The sequence below is a fragment of the Zophobas morio genome, unplaced genomic scaffold, assembly GCF_036711695.1.
Source record: "Zophobas morio isolate AGI-343-1 ecotype UQ-CSIRO unplaced genomic scaffold, CSIRO_AGI_Zmor_V1 ptg000049l, whole genome shotgun sequence".
NCBI classification, from domain to species: Eukaryota; Metazoa; Arthropoda; class Insecta; order Coleoptera; family Tenebrionidae; genus Zophobas; species Zophobas morio.
Genome location: NW_026972154.1, coordinates 31,579 through 52,888, shown reverse-complemented (window position 1 = coordinate 52,888; position 21,310 = coordinate 31,579). Strand labels below are relative to the sequence as shown.

Below are 21,310 nucleotides of genomic sequence, written 5' to 3'. Positions count from 1 at the left end.
AAAAACAGCCAGCATTATTTAGTTTTCTCAAACAGCTTCATAAACCACAGGTCTAAGATATGTTATTTTGTACATAGAACAATTTTAATTAGAGCTTCATCACGTTTACATTTTCTTTTTAACCTAGACGTCTAAAATACGGGAAATAAAACCCCTTTTAAAAGAAACAAATAATAATTTTATTAGATAAAATATCAAATTCGCTAAATATACACACATTAGAGTTACATTACAGTTAAATACAGTCTGTTGCAGGTTTCTACTCTACATCTACCATCATCACGACCCGACTATTTTACTACATCCAGTTTTCATTTCTAGATACAGAAACAGAATTAATCTAAAAAGATGTCTTTCGTTGGTACTCTCGTGAAAACTCTGTTGGCTAGATCCTGGAAGATGATTCCGAAACTTTTTTCGTAGCCTGCTCTCACGTCGCCGAAAACCGCGTCCCAGTTTTCGTTGAGAACTCGGTTGATTTCGTCACCGAGGCGGTTGTCTCCGTTGAACAAATTAGCGAAATTGAACTGGACGATTTCTGGGCGGAGGGTGACGGTGTAGTTCACCCACTTCAGGAAGGTTTTTCCTTTGCGTTCGAAGGGTTCGCCGATGAGGGTGTGGTTGATTTTGGTGTTAACTGAAAAAAATAGCGAACAATAAATTTGTTTTATCGTTTTTAAATTCACAGTTCATGTTAGGAGTTTAATCGTTAACTAATGTTAACACAATTTAACAATCAGGAATTTATTTAGATAAATGAAGTACTTGCTGGGAGTTTTCATCAAATTCAGGACTCGTTTGATTTTGTTTGTCCAATTGTGAATAAGTTTCTGGATGCTAATACTTAAGTGTTACATCATAGCACTTTTTAATTCTTCACACAAGATTGTTAATAGTTCTTTTACGGCAGTTAAATAAACCAAACGTGGCCTCACTGTGGAAAAATGCCGTAGAAAAGTGCAGCAGAATTCACAATATAACTCTCCTTAGACAGTTATCATCGTTATTATCATCGTTATCAACATCACATCACCGAGATATTTTATTTCTAGCAACGTAAAGTGTGGCATAATTTAACATAATGTAAATTCTTTGTCTGAATTGTTGATAAAGTGTGGCAAATATTAACCTCATGTAATTTTGTTAGCTTTGCAAATTTTCACCCCAATTTTTCTATTTCACAATTTTAGCCTCAGTAATTTCCTTGTTGTAATAATTTAAATTGGACATACATTTTAATGCTCTGCTCAAATTTTACTTCACACCAGAACTTTTGTTTGATAAATCTTTGCTAGTTGTTTCATGTAAATATTTTGTTGATTAATGTTTCCATCATATAAATTATCTGATGTCCAATTTGAATCTCAAATAAGAATTATTTGCTGTTTAAATTTTTGCGAGAGGGTTTCTCGAAACTTTACCACTTGTTCGGGTGTACTTTGTTTAATATTAGGGTCATAAAAAATGAACATTTAAATGAAATTGAGGATAAATAACACTAAAACACGTGGTGGAAGCGAAGTGCGCGGTTCCTTGTCGAGCTGACGGGATTTATCGCGCCATCTGCACAAAGGATGCAGGTTTTGTATAGAAGTCTTGTGTATTTGTATCCAGTTACTTTAATTCAGATTTTGCTTTGTTTTTATTAAATTTGTGATATTCAAATATTTGCACTGATTCAGAACGTTTAATTTGATTTGATTCCAAGTCATTCATAGTTTTTTTTATAGCTGAGTACTCTTTAACCTGCGCAACTTAATCGCAACTTTTTTTCTTTTTTTTTTTTGTCAGTGGAGGAATAAATAATTTTGTCTCCTCCATATATTTTGTGTTTTATTTCGCGGTACTTTTCCAAACTTAGGGTCCACCATTTGCATCTGAACGCATCCCGCCGTTAAAAAAAAAACACACAACGTAGGTTCCATTTTGTTAAACGATCACAGCCAAGCCCAAATTTTGAATTTTTGAATTTTTCGCGGGTTTTTCAAACTATTCAAGTGTCAATTTAAGGCGGGATGTTTGGGTTATCACATCACCTTAAAATATTGCTGAATATATTTATCTTAAATGCGCTTTTTCTTATTATACGTAGCCGTCACCACAAAAAACTTAAAACATGCCTAAAATGGTAAATTTCAATAGGGAAATATCGATTTTGCAATTACGCTCCGCCCCTCGGTCTGGCAACGAATGAAAAATTCATCACGCTTGAGATCGAGACGGATGGGTGGGGCTTCTATTTTGGTTTTCTTTTTTATTTATGTAATACATTTAGTTTTCTTTGTATAACACGATTACTTCCGAACACATTTCACATGGTAATTTCACGTAGAAAAATAAGGATTTCACAATCAAGCTCCGCCCCTCGACTCACGACGATTAAAAAAATCCTCAGAATTGAGATAGGGCGGGTGGGTGGGGCTTATGTTTTGCCCTTTTTTTCTTAAGAAACATAGCCATCTTTCACAACAAAAAACTTACAACATGATTAAAATGGTACATTTTTGCATTGATTTAGAAATCGATATTTCCATTTACAAATTTTCCATTTTAAACTTGTTTTAATTTCCATGTTGTGAAAAGAAGTCTACACATATTAAAACGAAAAGACAGAATGTCAGCCCGCCCACCCGCCCTGTCTTAATTGTGATGAGTTTTTCTATTCACCGTAAACCAAGGGGGCGGAGCTTAACTGCAAAATACTTATTTCTTTATAAGAAATTAAAAATATATTTTTGAGTGCTGTGTTGTTCAAGGAATACTATGTATATTAAGAAAAAAGGCTAAATATTAACCTCATCTCAATTGTGATGATTTTTTTTTTATTCTTAGAAACTTGAAACACGTTTAAAATGGTAAATTTTGGTAAGGAAATATGGATTTTGCAATTAAACTCCGCCCCTCTATCTGACAAAGAATGAAAACTTCATTACTATTTAGATCAGGACAAGTATGGGTGGAGCTTAATCTTTGGTTTTAATTTTTTCTTAATATATGTACATAGTATTCTTGGGTACATGATAATTTCTTATAGAGAAATAATGCGGATTTTGCAGTTAAATTTCGCTCCTTTGGCTCTTGATGATAAAAAAAATCACAATTGAGATAGGGTGGGTGGGCGGGGCTTATATTTCGCCGTTTTTTCTTAATAAGTATGTGTATTCATCTTTTCGTACAAAGAAACTTATGGATATTGCAATTAAGCCCCGCCCCTCGATCTGACAACGAATGGAAAATTCATCACTGAGAATTGAGATCGGGGCGGGTATGGGTGGGGCCTAATCTTTGCCTTTATTTTTTACTTATCATATATAGTATTCTTTAAACACGATACTCAAAAACATATTTTTAATTTCTCATAGAGAAATAAGGATTTTGCAGTTAAGCTCCGCCCTCTTGGCTCACGACGAATAACGAAAATCATTACAATTGAGGCAGGGGGGTGGGCGGGCTGACATTTTGTCTTTTTGTTTTAATATGTGTAGACTTCTTTTCACAACATGGAAATTAAAACATGTTTAAAATGGAAAATTGTAATTGGAAATATCGATTTTGCAATTATTCTCCGCCCCATAATTGCAAAATCTACATTTCCTTGCAAAAGTGTACCATTTTAATCATGTTCTAAGTTTTTCGTTGTGAAAGATGGCTATGTTTATTAAGAAAAAAAGGGCAAAACATAAGCCCCACCCACCCGCCCTATCTCAATTCTGTGATTTATCACTGCATTAATATTTTTTAAATCTACTTACTTCTACGAGTGTCTCAGAAAAATTAATAACTGAGTTGTTAAAAACAAATATCCAATCAGATTTACGAATCTAACTCGTTATTATGGAAATTTGCAATTTATCACCTTTTAAATTTAACAAGTTTTTACGAGTTATAGATGCAAAATCAGTCTTATCTTATCAAGTGCTAGCGCTGCTCACCCGCCACCTATTTTCTCAGAGTTTATATCATTTGCCAAAATAAGTTGTACCTATGCAAGTACTAGCCCCGCCCACCCGCCCTCTATTTTCTCAGAGAGTATGGTATTTGCCAAAATCAGTCTTATTTGAGCAAGCACTAGCCCCGCCCACCCGCCACTATTTACTCAGAGGATATGTCATTTGCCAAAATAATACTTATCTTAGCAGATAGCCCCTCGAAAATACATAGTATCGTCACCGTGGAGCAAACATGGCGGAAACTTAACAAAAACAAAAATTATGAACACCATTTGACAGACCGCGAAATTTAAAATGGTTTTATGCTGGCTTTAAAATTTGTAGTTTATATACAAAATATGGACTTTTAATTTGAATAAAATATAAAATTTAATCAATAAAATCTTATTTAACAATTATTAGTTATATTAATTGACTTTAAACAAAAAGATCACGCCAAGACCACGTGACAACAACAGTTTACGTCCTGTCAACTCACTGCTGACACAATTTGGTTCCAAACCAGGGGAATTTTTTGCATTTGCTCCACTCGTACAACAATGGATGACGGTACTATGTATTTCTAGGGGCTATAGCAAATACTACCCTCTGAGAAAATAAAGGGCGAGTGGGCGGGGCTAGTACTTGGTAAGATGAGACTGATTTTGCTTAATGAGATACCTTTTAAGAAAAAAGTGGGTGGGTGGGCGGGGTTAGTACCTGCTAAGATAAGGCTGACTTTGGCAGATGACATATCCTCTAAGAAAAGAGCGGGTGGGTGGGTGGGGCTAGCACCTGATAGGATAAGATTGATTTTGGCAAATGATATATCCTCTAAGAAAGAAAAGGGTGGGTGGGCAGGGGTAGTGCTACGTGACATTCTTCCGATGTATAAACATAAACACTTTGAAGTAGTTTTTCTTATCGAGGATAATCTAAGGACGTACAGTAATAGAGTCTATCTGGCAATTTGGTACTTTCATATTTTCTAGCTAGGGGGAGGCTACGGGATACTGCGCCTCCCCTAGATCTAGACAAGTTATAATTAACCAAATGTGAATTACAACATCGAAAATCAAAATGAAATCTAGTGTTTATTCAATAACCGGATATCAGAACAATAAAAAAGTCTGGACCGTCGGCATTGTGATCCGGTTATTGCAATTCGTAGAAATCTTTTAGTTTAGGTACCATAAATGATTTTCAGTTCAGTCTTCAGTCGCACCTCTGTTATTACCAGTGCTGGGCAGTATCTAGATACTTGTTTCTAAATAAAGTATCTAGATACATTTTTGGGTATCTAGCATCTGTATCTAGATAACATCGAATTTAAGCACAAAATATCTGTATCTAGATACAAAATTAATGGCGCAGATACAGATACATTTTTTTATTTCACTTTTTACTTCCCGAGCGTAAGCAAAGGAAGTATTGTAATCGAGTCCGTCGGCCGACTCTCTACTTTTACGTTTTCTCGATCTTTCATGACCCCTAGAAGACGAAGAAATAGGTCTCCCATTTCCGTCTGTCTGTCCGTCTGTCCGTCCGTCTGTCCGTCCGTCTGTCCGTCTGTCCGTCTGCCCCCGGATTTTTATTAGACAGATAATCTCCGAAAGTACTCGACCGATTGTTGTGAAATTTTGTACTTATATTAAGAATATCATGTAGATGGTAAAACGCTAACCAAAATTTGTCTAATCATCCCCACCACTAATGCGATGACGTCACTTCAAAATTGTACATAGTAAATGGGTTTTCAATTGTATAAAATAACATAGTCCTACACATGTAGTTTACAACTCTGAATCGACTTTTCACCCGAAACGTCCAGATTTTTGGAAAAAAAATCAAAATTATAAAACAACATTTTGAAATTTAATTTTTAATCTGCTAACCAGAATGCTTTGAAATGCTGCAGATGTTTTAAGGCTATAAAGAGCATCATAAATTTTTAGTCAAAAAATATTTGCTTATCCCCTCCAAAAACTTGATGACGTCAGCTCAAAAGTTTGTGGAATAAATCATATCTAAAATGTACAAAATATGATGAGTCTGTACTTGTGATCTATCACTCCATTCATATTTTTTGGATTTGCATATACAGGGTGACTCAAAAAAATTAATGAATGCGTAAATATATTTTATTGATTTAATCAGGAACTACAAAACCGAATGCTCTGAAATCTTGCAGATGTTTTAAGGTCATAAAGAGCATAATAAATGTTTAGTCAAAATATATTTGCTTATCCCCTCCAAAAACTTGATGACGTCAGCTCGAAAATTTGCCGAATAAATCATATCTAAAATGTACAAAATATGATCAGTCTGTACTTGTGATCTATCACTCCATTCATATTTTTTGGATTTGCATATACAGGGTGATTCAAGAAAATAAATGAAAGCGTAAATTTATTTTACTGATTTACTCAGGAACTACAAAACCGAATGCTTCGAAATCTTGAAGATATTTTAAAATTATCATAAGCATGGTAAATTTTTGATCAAAACGTATTTGGTCGTCCCCCCTAAAAAATTTATGACGTCACCACAAAATTTTGCTGAATAAATCCTATCTAAAATGTACAAAATATGGTGAGTCTCTTCTTGTGATTTATCATTCCATTCAAATTTTTTCGATTTGCATATACAGGGTGACTCAAAAAAATTAATGAATGCGTAAATTTATTTTATTGATTTAATCAGGAACTACAAAACCGAATGCTTTGAAATCTTGCAGATGTTTTAAGGTTATAAAGAGCATAATAAATTTTTAGTCAAAATATATTTGGTTATCTTCTACAAAAAACTGATGACGTCAGCTCAAAAGTTTGCCGAATAAATCGTATCTAAAATGTACAAAATATGATGAGTCTCTACTTGTGATTTATCATTCCATTCATATTTTTGGATTTGCATATGCAGGGTGACTCAAAAAAATTAATGAAGGCGTGAATTTATTTTATCGATTTAATCAGGAATTACAAAACCGAATGCTTTGAAATCTTGGGAATATTTTAAAGTTATTATAAGCATGGTAAACTTTTGTTCAAAATGTATTTGTTCATCCCTCCTAAAAAAATTGATGACGTCACCCTTAAATTTTGCTGAATAAATCCTATCTAAAATGCAAAAAATATGATGAGTTTGTACTTGTGATTTATCATTCCATTCATATTTTTTAGATTTTCTTAAGAGGTGGTTCAAAAAAATTAATGAAGTCAATTTATTTTATTGATTAAATTAAAGGCAACACTTATTATTAGTATTACACCCCAACCAACCCAATTTGGTAGACACAAAATTTGTTAAAGGAAAAACTCGGTTGAAACATAAGGGTAGCACGCTTATTTACATCGACTTTAACATTACAGACCTGCATTTGTTTTATGCGTTCACTTGGTTCCGCGAATGTGAAATAGACATGTTTACAATCAACCAATTGTGAATTTCACCGTCAAGAATTAAAATAAAACCCAATGTTTTATATAATAAGCGGAAGTCGAAGCAATAAAACCGATGGTCGTTTTGTTTACAGTTTCTCTGTTTGACTCTCACGTATGCTGTTACGCCTGTCATCTTAAATTAAGAATGTTTATACATACACGATTTTCAGTTGCCTCTGATACGTATACGTGAGTAAATTGTTTCGTTATTTTATTGATTATTACAAATCAATATTCAAAACGACCCAATTCATTTTCCCGAAAATTTGAGAATATAATAATTTTATTCTTAGTATTACACTACATCTATCCCAACTGGTATACGTGTCCTTGCAAAAATGTTGATGACGTCATCGCAATTTTTTTTTAAATTCCCACTACAAAAATGTAATGAGAAAAAAACACAATAGGCATGCAGTCGTCAAGTTTCCGACAGCGAGGGAAGTACTGTCTAAACTCTTTAGACCAATTTTTTCAGTAGTTATTAGTTGAGTTATACTAGTAATTTTTGATACTTGATGTTGGTGATTTTGGTCACATAAACAAAAATCGAGGTAAGAGGTCCACTAATAGTGTTCTGTCATGGAAATTTTCATATTTTAAATACCATCATCTCCTACATTGTAGCCTTCAGTACTTATACATCTTTAAATATAATCATGAGGGATAATAAATCTAAGCCATGGTAAGATGGTATTTTAAAAACCATAAACGACAATTCACTATTCACTGCGTTTTACGCTTATCGGGGCAATGCATTTTATCTGTGTACCTGAGTAACCCGGGTCCGGCAGGCCCGCTGGTTGTATTTGTGTTATTAAATAAGACTAATTTTAATAGTAAAAATATTTGTTTAAGGTATGTTATTATTTTTAGAAAATAATAATTGCGTGCTACATAATGATTAATTTTTTCAATTAGCACAAATTAGTTCTGTAATCGACTAGTCGAATGTTCAATACATACATTTCTCTCGCATAAATCGCATATTTGTTACTGTTTCATACCTTTATTTTTCAGACAAATGTAGCATCTTTTCCTGTTGCCACATGTGTCATTTGTTCACTTTTTCAATGTTGGACCTAACGCGAGGTGGGCTTGGTAGGTCTGTTTTGCCCTAGAATGTGCCGATTATGTTTAAATGTAAATCTTCGGCAATAAAATTAATATTTTTACAACCCTCGGTAGAATAATTTATCGTGATATATTCTCAGAAATCGTGAAACGAGATTAAAATAAAATGAGTTTCAACAAAAATCTGAAAATTTAAAGTTGCACTCTGGTGATTCCGGCCTGCCAGGCAGCCTTTGATCCTATAAGGAGTTTAAATACATTTCTAAGAAATTGTACTTATTTTGCCTTAAACCGAACCAGCAATTCTTCCTAAAATGTATATACCTGCCGCACCGGGATAGACGATTACCAGACATGGTCATAAAAACATCGTAAGCCGATATTGAAGAATAATAATTTATGACAGGTTGCCGACAACAGACCTTCAGCACAGAATAATCATTTTAAGTCTTGAATAACTATGCTACAGTAAAATGTTTATTTTTTAAATTTAATACCACAATCCCTTCTTCTGCACCTGTGGAACGGGTGTTCAGTAGCGGAAACCAAATTCTGATACCAAGAAGAAATAATTTAGGTGACAATACGTTCGAAATGTTGTTAATTTTAAAAAACTCATTAAACAATACATAAAAAAATACATAAACATGTTTTCAGTTATTTTATTCGCCAAAGCGTCAAAAAGTATCTGTTTTCTTGTATCTGCATCTAGATACATTTCGAAAAAATCGAAAACAATCTGTGTCTAGATACTTTTAAAAGTATCTGTCCCCAACACTGGTTATTATTATTACATACACCCGACGTGATTAAAATGCTTGCAAACATGTGGATAATATCAATAACAAATTTTGTAATAGAAAAGAACACTTGTAAACTTCCAACCACTGTATACTGGTTTTTTATTTTGTAGTATATGCAACCAATTAAACGGTTAGCAGCAACAAATGAGACAGTTATACAGTCCGAAAAGAATCAGTGCTCACTTCGATGTATGAATCATCAGTGAAAGCAAAACTAAATGTGCGAAAACATAATCACCAAGACTTAAAACACCCGTAACAACCCATTAACTTTACACAATACGCAACAAAATATACCATTTTATGGCTTTTTCGAGTCGCGAAACCTCACACGTCATAAATCACAATCCAACAACAAAAAAAAGCAAAACCAACGCCAACAAATCACAAAATAAAAAAATTAAACAAAACAGAAATTACTCAATCGCACTTGACATTAAATTAGCCAATCTTTGTCTTACACATCACACAACGTACCCAAAGTGACGTTACAAGGTCCGTCCCCATAAATCGGCAACAAAAGCACCCGTCCTTTCATGTTGTAATCGGCTTCGAGGCGCAACATGGGCGTAATGGACTGCGCAAACAGCATGTTTTGGTCTAAACTTGCCCTAAAATTGACTCGGCGGTTACTTAACGAACGACTTAAGTACTTGTCTTACTTCTCCGCCAGGACTTTGGAGCCAGTTAGGCCGTGCAATCTGACATTTTTGAAGTTCTGCTGGACGTTGACGGGCCCGGAGCCCTCGCCGATGACCAGCTCCGAAATGAGGAGGGGCTCGAAGGAGTCCAGCGCAAGTTCAGGGGCACCTAAAACGTTACATAAAAGTCACTGACTCGAAGGAAAAGTTCGGAGTGTGTTGCAAGCGGGTCATTACGTATGTAGTTTTGACATTTTTTTCTAAAATTGTTTTATATTTAAATTAATAAGTATTGGAAATTTTATTTCATTTGCAAACAATGCAAATAATGGCTAATTATTTTTATTTTTAATAAGTGGGTATTTATTCGCTCATTAGCATTAATAACCTATCGTGTAAACGAATAAACACGGGTATCTTTTCATTAATGGCGCTAATTTTCACACACAGAGATGAAAAAACACGGCTTGTTTAACATAAGAAACTGTGTCAAGTCCACGGAATTTAAATAGACACATTTGGGTTAAGTTTTTGAAGAAAAACATCTAAAATGAAAATTGATAATTAATGGTTAGCTAATTGTCATTAAGTTGTCGACGTTTTTACATCACAAAAATTCATTTGCATTGGAGATTAAGACGTCAAGTTATTCAGTTGAACTAATTAACGCTGATAAACAACACATTAGACTTTTTACATTCCTTAAATTATTATAATCTTGTATTTATAGCTACATCGGCGCTAGTTTGACCAGACAATACCCAGTAGCTATCGATTTGTACTAATTTTTAAAATAAAACTACTTAACCTTGACGTAAATTACGTTATTATCAAATAGCCACTGTTTAGTTGTACCGATAATTGAAAAAAAACTTATGATTATACATATTAACTACCAACTTTATCGGGTTTTCGTGCGAACGCTGCGAATTGAATGACTGTATAAAATACATATCTGTCGACTGAGAAATCTCCAGTCATAAATTATAACACAAATTAAACTGTCGTTTTTTGCTTTAAAATATATTTACGATCACATCAAATTTTACAACCGATTAGTTAACGATTATATAAAAATGCAAGGTTTTATCGGTTTATGCAGATTTCCTGGAGGAATGGTTCACCTATAATGCAAGCCCAGGAAATCTAGCAACTTGGAAATGAATCTTATCTGTATCTGTCGCACTTTAATTTTGAAATCGCTATTATTTTGTGACAATTTTTCTCACCCTTAGAAGTAGGATTCCATACATGTCAAAGTTATTCGTAAAATTGCAGAAATTAAAATTTTGTTGGCGATTTCTAGTACTTTGCTGATTATCAAATATTAACAAAATCTCATTTTTCAGCTGCTTTAAATTTTTTTAGTCAAAGTTCTTTTTTTAACAGACTGGAAACCCACTTTCAAGTTGGTTTTTTAAAATATTTCTTGTTTTTTTTTTCTATTAAAAAACACAGATCGAAGTGAACTGTGAAAATGAATACATTTACAGTGTTACAGAATTATTTATTTTATCGATTGATTTTACTAAAGTTACGTAAGACGTAACACACAACTTAGTTTTTCATATGGAATACTCTAACGTTATTCCAATTTTTTCGAAATTTTCTAGCGCAGTTTTATTGCGACCGACATACTTAAAGAAAGAGAACAAAAAACAGAAAAGATGATGCAGTAATGAAATTTATTTGAACACCCTGTATTTCCCACGTATCTTTTCATAAAAACATGCACATATGTCTTAAAAAATAACATTATTGTGATTTTTTTGTGAATTCTTGCATTGTTTCATTCTATTAAAAAAAAAAGTACAGAAAATGCTTAAACAAGAAGAATTAAAAGAGAACAATATGCAATAATGGAAAAATACAGGGTATTAGATGCAAAAAAAAACCAAGAAATATCTGTTTAAAAATTATAATTTGAAATGTATACATGTTAACATTCTGTATATTAAGTCCCGATTTTGTTTATTAAATCATAAAGTAAAATTGCAACGCCGACTTTAAAAATAACACGATTTTTTTGTAAACTTTTGTTTTATGAAAAGAATTAAAAAAAAAGACAATTGTCGCAGAAAGTTTCAAAAATAAAATTCGCTCGTAAAGCCATACACTAAAATTATTGTCAACTATACAGAGTGTTCTGTTTTCAAGGCATAACACATTTTTTTTTAATGAAATGTCTTATATATTTTTACAAACACTGATTAAACTATCCTTAGACGTTATAGAAAGTGTATTTTTGAAAAAATTTAATAAAATAGAGTCTTAATATACAGTGTATTTATAAAAAATAAATTTTTATCATTTTCAGACATCTATATTTCGATGTTTTCAATTAAAACAACCTGTATTTTATTGCTGCATCTTATACTGTTTTTTTTTTTTTCTACAGGATATTCTGTTTGAAAAAACTCAAATATTTCTATTTGCAGACTGTACCGTTTCAGATTTTTTTATAAACCCTCTGTATATTAAAATTTCATTTAATACCACAATAAAGTGTGTAAATCTTAAAAATAACATTATTGCGAAGGCTAGTGAAATATGTAAAAATATAAATGTGTTCTATTTAAAAAAAAAATATTGGGCATTATCGCTCTTAGTGGCCCACCCCGTATAAGGCACGCAGACAAAGCTTAAAAAAAGAAATGTAATTAAAAATAAAATAAAATACAGGGTGTTCGATGTAAAAAACCAAGAAATTCCTATTTCAAAATTATAATTTTGAATTTTTATATATGAACATTCTGCGTATTAAGCGCCAATTTTATTGATGCTGCAACGAAGCCCACACTTTTGTTTATTTATTCATAAAATATTCCAACACCAATCTCAAAAATCACCCTATTGCGAATTTTTTTGTAAATTTAGCTTTATAGAAAAAATTCAACAAAATGAGTACAACTTGGCAGCATTGCAGCAAAATTTAAAAAATAAAATAATCTTTAAAGTCACGCACTAAAATTATTTTCAGCTATACAGAGTGTTCTGTTTTCAAGGCATAACACAAGTTTTTTTTTTAATGAAATGCCTTATATATTTTTATATACTCTGATTAACTACTCCTTAGACCGTTATGGCAAGTGAATTTTTGAAATGAAAATTGAATAAAATAGAGTCTTTATATACAGTGCATTTATAAAAAATAAATTTTTATCATTTTCAGACATCCATATTTCGATGTTTTCAATTAAAACAACCTGTATTTTATTACTGAATTTTTTTTGTAAATTTAGCTTTATAGAAAAAATTCAAGAAAATGAATATAACTTGGCAATATTGCAGCAAAATTTAAAAAATAAAATACGCTTTAAAGTCACGCACTAAAATTATTTTCAACTATACTGACTATTCTGTTTTTAAAGTGTAACACACAAGTTTTTTTTATGAAACGTGTTTTTGTAAAAAATAATTTTCAAACATCGATATCTCAGTTTTTTCAATTAAAACAACCTATATTTTATTACTGCGTCTTATTCTGTGGTTCTCTTCAGGGTGTTCTATTTGAAAAACCTGAAATATGTATATCTGAAAACTATGACGTTTTAGAATTTTTTATAAACATTCTGTATTTTAAAATTTCATTTAATACCATAACAATCATTGCAATTTTTTATGAACATCAAGAAAAGTGAAATAAAGTGTCAACATCGCAACATCATTTCAAAAATATAATTACAAAGCCTAGGTGAAGGCTAAGAAAAATATGTAAAAATATATATAAGATGGTGTATTTAAAAAGCTAAATTGTGTATTATCGCACTTGGTGACTCACCCTGTATAAGTACAGAAAATGCTGCAAAAATGGAATTAAAACAAAACAATATGCAATAATAAATAAAATACAGGGTTTTCGATGAAAAACTAACATTATAATTTGGAATTTATATACATGAACATTCTGTATGTTAACACACCCTTTTATAGATGCTGCAACTAAGCGCATATTTTCATTTATTTATCCTTATAATATCACAACACTGATGTCAAAAATAACCCTATTCCATTTTTTTTTGTAACTTTTGTTTTATGAAAAAAATTCAAAAAAATTGGTACTACTTGACAACGTCGTAGCAAAATTAAAAAAAAAGTTTGTAACGCCACACACTAAAATTGTTTTCAACTACACAGAGTGTTCTGTTTTCAAGGCATAACATAAGTTTTTTTAATGAAATTCCTTATATATTTTTACATACCCTCATTAACCTGTCCTTAGGCGTTATAGCAAGTAGTATTTTTGAAATGAAAATCGCATAAAATAGAGTCTTAATATACAATGTACTTATAAAAAATAAATTTTTATATTTTCAAATATCCATGTTTCGATTTTTTTCAATTAAAACAACCTGTATTTTATTAGTGCCTCTTATACTGTTTTTTTCTACAGGGTGTTCTATTTGAAAAAACTGAAATATTTTTATTTGCAAATGTACCGTTTCAGAATTTTTTATAAACACTCTGTATATTAAAATTTCATTGAATACCACAATAACGTGCGTACGTCTCTTTATCTCTTCATATCATATTGCAGCATATATTTTAAAAATAACATTATTACGATTTTATATGAAACCTTGCTTTACTAAAAAATCAAGAAAATTTAAATAACGTGGCAACGTCGCGTCGTAAAAATTTAATGACGCACCCTGTATAAGGCACACAGAAAATGCTTACAAAAGGGATGTAATTAAAACTGGACAAAACGCAATCAATAACAAATAAAATACAGAGTGTTCGATGTAAAAAACTAAGAAATTCCTATTTGAAAATCATAATCTTGATTTTTTATATATGAACATTCTACGTATTACCGATCTCAAAAATCACCCTACTGCGAATTTTTTTTAAATTTTGCTTTATAAAAAAAATTCAAGAAAATGAGTATAACTTGGCAACATTGCAGCAAAATTGAAAAAATATAATAAGCTTTAAAGTCACGGACTAAAATTATTTTCAACTATACAGAGTATTTTGTTTTTAAAGCGTAACACAAGTTTTTTTTTAATGAAATGCCTTCCATACTTTTACAACTAGGGCATTATAGCGAGTGTATTTTGAAATAAAAATTGAATAAAATTGAGTCTTAATATACAGAGTGTTTATAAAAAATAAATTTTTGCAATTTTCAAACATCGATATCTAAGTTTTTTCAATTAAAACAACCTATGTTTTATTATTGGGGCTTATTCTGTGGTTCTCTGCAGACTGTTCTCTTTGAAAAATTTGAAATATTTATATGTGAAAACTATAATGTTTTAGGATTTTTTACACATACTCTGTATTTTAAAATTTGAAAGTGAAATAAAGTGTCAACATTGCAACATCATTTCAAAAATGAACTATAATTACAAAGCCTAGGTAAAGGCTAATGAAAATATGTAAAAATATATAGGGTGGTCTATTTAAAAAGCTAAATTGTGTATTATCGCACTTGGTGCCTCACCCTGTATAAGTACAGAAAATGCTTAAAAAATGGAACTAAAACAAAACAATATGCAATAATAAATAAAATACAGGGTGTTCGATGAAAAACTAACATTATAATTTGGAATTTATATACATGAACATTCTGTATGTTAACACACCCTTTTATTGATGCTGCAATGAAGCGCATATTTTCATTTATTTATCCGCATAATATCACAACACTGATGTCAAAAATAACCCTATTGCATTTTTTTTTGTAACTTTTGTTTTATGAAAAAAATTCAAAAAAATAGGTACTACTTGACAACGTCGCATTAAAATTTAAGAAATAATTTTGTAACGCCACACACTAAAATTTTTTTCAGCTATACAGAGTATTCTATTTTTAAAGTGTGATACAGAAGTTGAATAAAATTGAGTCTTAACATGCAGAGTATTTATAAAAATAAATTTTTACAATTTTCAAACATCCATATTTCGGTTTTTTGAATTAAAACAACCTGTATTTTATTACTGTATCTTATTCTGTTGTTTTACAGTGTGTTCTATTTGAAAAAACTGAAATATTTTTATTGGTAAACTGTATCGTTTCAGAATTTTTTATAAACACTTTGTATATTAAAATTTCAATTAACACCACAATAACGTGGATATACCATATTGGAACATAAATCTGAAAAATAACATTATGGCGATTTCTTATGAAACCTTGCTTTACTAGAAAAAATCAAGGAAATTGAAATAACGTGTCAACGTCGCGTCCTCAAATGTGTTCTGATACAAAATAAAATGTTGTGTATTATCGCACTTAGTGACGCACCCTGTATAAGGTACACAGGAAATGCTTAAAAAAGAAATGTAATTAACCTGGACAAAATGCAATAACAAATAAAATACAGGGTGTTCAATTTAAAAAACTAAGAAATTCCTATTTGAAAGTTATAATTTTGAATTTTTATATGTGAATATTCTGCATATTAAAGAGCGATTTTATTGATGGCTGCACTCAAGAAAATTAGTATAACTTGGCAACATTACAGCAAAATTAAAGAAAAAATAAATAAATAAATAAATAACGCGTAACACACGTTTTTCTTTTAATGAAATGCTTTACATACTTTTGCAACTTGAGCATTATAGCCAGTGTATTTTGAAATGAAAATTGAATAAAATTGAGTCTTAATATACAGTGTTTATAAAAAATCAATTTTTGCAATTTTCGGACATAGATATCTCAGATTTTTCAATTAAAACAACTTATATTTTACTACTGCGTCTTATTCTGTGTTTTTTTTCCACAAGCTGTTTTGTTTGAAAAACTTGAAATATTTATATTTGAAAATTATACATTTGTTTTAGAATTTTTTTATAAACACTCTGTATTTTAAAATTTCATTTAATACCGCAACAACGTGTGTACTTCTGAGGCTGTTTCTCTCTTCATAAAATATCGCAACACAAATCGTAAAAACAACATAATTGCAATTTTTTATGAACCCGTGCATTGCTAAAAAAATTCATGGAAATCGAAACAAAGTGGCAACATCGCAACATCATTTCAAAAATAAGCTATAATTACAAAGGCTAATGAAAATATGTAAAAATATATAGGGTGTTCTATTTAAAAAACTAAATCGTGTGTTATCGCACTCGGTGATTCACCCTGTATAAGGTACAGAAAATGATTTAAAAAAATAAATAGAGTTAAAACAAAATCCGATGCAATAATAAAAAAAGTACAGCGTATTCGATTTATTTATTTTCGTTTATTTATCCGTAAAATATCGGTGTCAAAAATAACTCTACTGCAATTCTATTGGTAACAAAATTCAAGAAAATTGGTATTACTAAAGTTGACAACGTCGCAGGAAAATCTGAAAATAAAATACGCTTACAACTTGTTTTTTTTATGAAATACCCTGTATATTTTCACACATTTTGAATAACCCTTTCTAGGTTGTTATAACCCGTGTATTTTTGACATAAAAAAATGAATAAAATTGAGGCTTAATCTACAGAATGTTCATAAAAAGTAAATGTTAACAATTTACAATATTGATATTTCAGTTTGTTCAATTAAAACAACCATTGTAATATTTTTATAAACACACTGTATACTAAATTTTTGACACCACAACGAAGTGTTTACCTCTGTTTATCTCTCCATAAAAAAATTGCAATGCAGATCTTATAGATAACATAACTGCTATTTTTTATGAACCCTTGCATTGCTAAAAAAGTCAAGGAAATTGAAATAAGGTGGTAACGTCGCATCATCATTTCAAAAATAAACTATAGTTAGGACAAAGCTGATAAAAATATGTTAAAATGTATCCTATTTAAAAAAATAAATTGTGTGCTGTCACACTTAGTGACTCACCCTGTATAAAGTATAAAAAATGCTTTAAAAAAATAGAATTAAAACAGGACAAGATGCAATAATAAATAAAATATAGGCTGATGTAAAAACTAAGAAATACCTATCCGAAAATTATAAATTGGAATTTATATACAGGGTGCTGAAAAAATGGTACATTATTAAGTTCACAACAGTAAATTCGGGAAAAATCATTAAAAAATCCCTTGATTGATATTGATTTTTTTTAAATACGCTATGCAAAAATTACAACAAAATTTAAAAAATATTTGTTAATAAAATTGTTTAAAAAAATGCCTTCGTATATTATATAGTAAAAGTTGGATGGAGATATTACATTCTAAAAATGTACTGAAAATTTCATCCAGAAAACGTAGCGACTGCCTTAAATTTTGAAGGGCTATATTATCTACATTTGGGCCCAAGAATTTTTTTAATTATTTTTTCTCTGTTCTATAAATAGTCCTCAACAAAGTGTCAGAGTTGGTATGTCATTTTTTTCAGCACCCTGTATATATGTTCATATGAACATTCTGTATATTAAGGGCCGATTTGATAACGGCTGTGAATTTTTTGTAAAATTTTGATTTATGAAAAAAATTCAAAAAAATTAGTATAACTGGGCAATGTCGCAGCAAATTTGAAAAATAGAATGCGCTTACAAAGCCGTACGCTAAAATTATTTCCAACTATACAGAGTGGTTGTTTTTTTATTTTGATGAAATACGCTGTATATTTTTACATAATTATTCCGATTGCCCTCATAGACGTCACAACATGAGCAATGTATTTTTGAAACAAGAAAATAATAATAAAAAAATAAATTTTTAGAATTTTCAAATATCGATTTTTTTCAATTAAAACAACCTGTATTTTATTAGTGCGTCTTATTCTATATTTTTTCTACATTAAAGTTGATAGTTGATAGAGAACAAAAAATAGAGTAAGATGCAGAAATAAAATACAGGATGTTGTGCTTGAAAAAACTGAACCCCTGCATTACGAAAAAAATACTCTGTATAGTTGTACGATTTTGGTCGTTAACTTCATATTTATATAAATATAATTTCTAAATTCTACTAGTGTTATTATTTTTATATAAAAAAATATAACAAGTTTTTTCTAGTACAATACGCGACAGTCAAAACTTTCAACTTATTTCAAAATATCTCCCGCAATTTCTACCTTACTTACCTTTCCAGAAACAAAAATACCCAACATCGCAACACTATTAAAGCAACAATTTTCACAATCTCCAATAAATAACAACTTTAATCGCCGTTAGATAACCCGCACCAACTAAATCAAGAAAAAAGTTACCATTCTTCAGCTTTCTGATGGCATCCTCGATGTTCACAACCAGACAGTCGTCAAAATGTGGATCGCTCTTGTGGCATCTCTTGAAACTGCTCGCTAAAAATCCGGTATTAAAAACACACAGAAAGAGGCACCGTCAAACGGGGCTACTTCAATCCGCCCTCTGAAAGCACCCCCATTTGACGATCCAAAAACCAAAAAGTGCCCGACCATCACAAAAATCTTTCTACTTACGCAATTTCGCCGCTCGTGTCGTAAAGCTTGCGACAACCAGCGCAAAGAAACCCAACGCGGTGACACCGAAACGACCCATAGTTCACACACTTTTATTAGTTAATAAGTGAATGTGGTTTTTAGGTAGGCTAGACATGCACCTTCAGACCTGTCTAGTCGAGGGGGAAATCGGCGAGATATGGCTCCACTTGTCTCTTTTATACCAAATACGCGCGCACACACACGAAAAGCCATACATTAAAAAAATAATGACGATGACAATAACGCAAGAAAGTAAATCTGTGTACTTCGTGTCATTATTCTTGATGGATTCGCGAGCCAAGGTGAACGTCTAACAATGGGTAATGATGGAAATTGCGAGTCAGAGGGAAAAGGGTAAAATGGTGTGTCGCAAATTTGTTTTGGTTTTTTCGTGGAGGAGTTGGGTAATGGTCGTTAAAAGGCGATTAGATGACACAAAAATATTTTGCTCTTAAAGATGAAAGTTGCCATTCTGGAAGAAACAGAAAAAGGGAAATCCTCACTAGTACCCATCCGCACAGATATGCTCGCCTTCGGCTCGTAAACCGCTTCATATGGTGCTCGTCAATTTTTGACAAATAACGTCTTCGGTTGGTTTGATGATAAAATTATTACGTCAGTCGTCCCAAAAACATTATTATTTTACCTCCGAGGAATGCAACTACAGCAAATAGAACTTTTAAATAACATAAACATACTCATGTTCAAAACGCAAAGATCGGTTCAAATATTTACACTAGGACTGTTTTCCAATTCAGTTGCGTTATTGGCACTTTAGAAATGCCACTCAAGAAAAAATATTCAGTTTACCAAACCTAATTATGCTGTTTTTGCTGCTCAATAGGTTAAGGGTTGCTTTAGTACTCATTTTCAACTTATTTTTCAATATTTCGGCTTAAAAATCCAAAATAAAGCCGCCATGTTGGTTTCCATAATTTTTATTTAGGTAAATTATTTCCACAGGAAGGGCAAAAGCTAAGAAACATTAGTGAAAATTTTCACTAATATTAAAGTATTGCTAAACATAAATTTTAGACATTGCCAAGTCAAAATGTTAACAAAACCGCGCTGATGATTTAATTACAACTAAATACTATTAATTACTCTTAATCTCCTGTTTCCGTCTGTCAATCTGCCATCTGTGTCAATTTTATATTAAGAATATCGTGCAGATGGCAAAACACTAACTAAAATTTGTCTAATCATCCCCACCAACAATTTAGTGACGTCAAGTAAACATTTTGCTTAGCAAATACTATTTAAATTTGACCAAGACATTGAATTTGTTTGAACGCGATTTCATGTGTGCCAAAAATTGTGTTGAAATAACTTTAGACCATTTTTTTACAGTTACGGTCCTCACCAAGCACCAAGAAAACGTAAAATTCTGTTTGTTGGTTTCTAAGATCTGATGAATTTTGAACAGACGATAACGAAATAAAAAAGATACAAACTTCAATAAAGACAACAAAAAAGAGACTAAAAACAAAGAAAGGCGATTAAAAAATTGACTAAAAGTGTGCCAAAAAGTGGAAAAACCGACAAAAAAGGACAAAATGAACAAATAGGCAACAATAAAAGGTCACAAAGAAGATGACAAAGCGACGAAAAAGGTGACAAAAAGATCTTTGAACGGACAGACAACGGCACACACTCTTACAATTTCGGCGGTTATCTACCTTATGAATTCCTCACACAGACGTTAAAGGACAGATCTACAACAAGTACACAATATACAAATATACGACAAAGAAATCGACAGATAGACAACGTAAAACAGACAAAGGCCACAAGACAGACAGACAACAGCCATAGGGCAAGCAGACGACAACCATAGAACAGAGAGACAACAGTCATAAGCCAGGTAGGTAATAGCTGTAGAACAGTCAGACAACGACCTTTGGATAAACAGGCAGTGGCCCTAACACAAACAAGTGGTAAATAAATAAGAATCATAAAATAGAACAGACAAAAGTCATAGAACAGACAGACAACGTCCACAGAACAAACATAAACAGTCATACGACAGGCAGACAAC

At 31.4% G+C, this 21,310-nt stretch overlaps 1 protein-coding gene across 1 annotated transcript; it reads right to left on the bottom strand.

The window, feature by feature from the left end:
• Positions 1-155: 155 nt before the first annotated feature.
• LOC135142627 (protein takeout-like) lies at positions 156-19,432 on the bottom strand. The gene is made up of 5 exons (XM_064074370.1): positions 19,252-19,432; positions 19,021-19,113; positions 9,912-10,059; positions 9,727-9,860; positions 156-637 (listed from the first exon to the last, which is right to left on the bottom strand). The coding sequence occupies exons 1-5, from the start codon at positions 19,328-19,330 to the stop codon at positions 336-338; spliced, it is 756 nt and encodes a 251-aa protein (XP_063930440.1). The 5' UTR covers positions 19,331-19,432; the 3' UTR covers positions 156-335.
• Between the last annotated feature and the right edge of the window lie 1,878 nt (positions 19,433-21,310).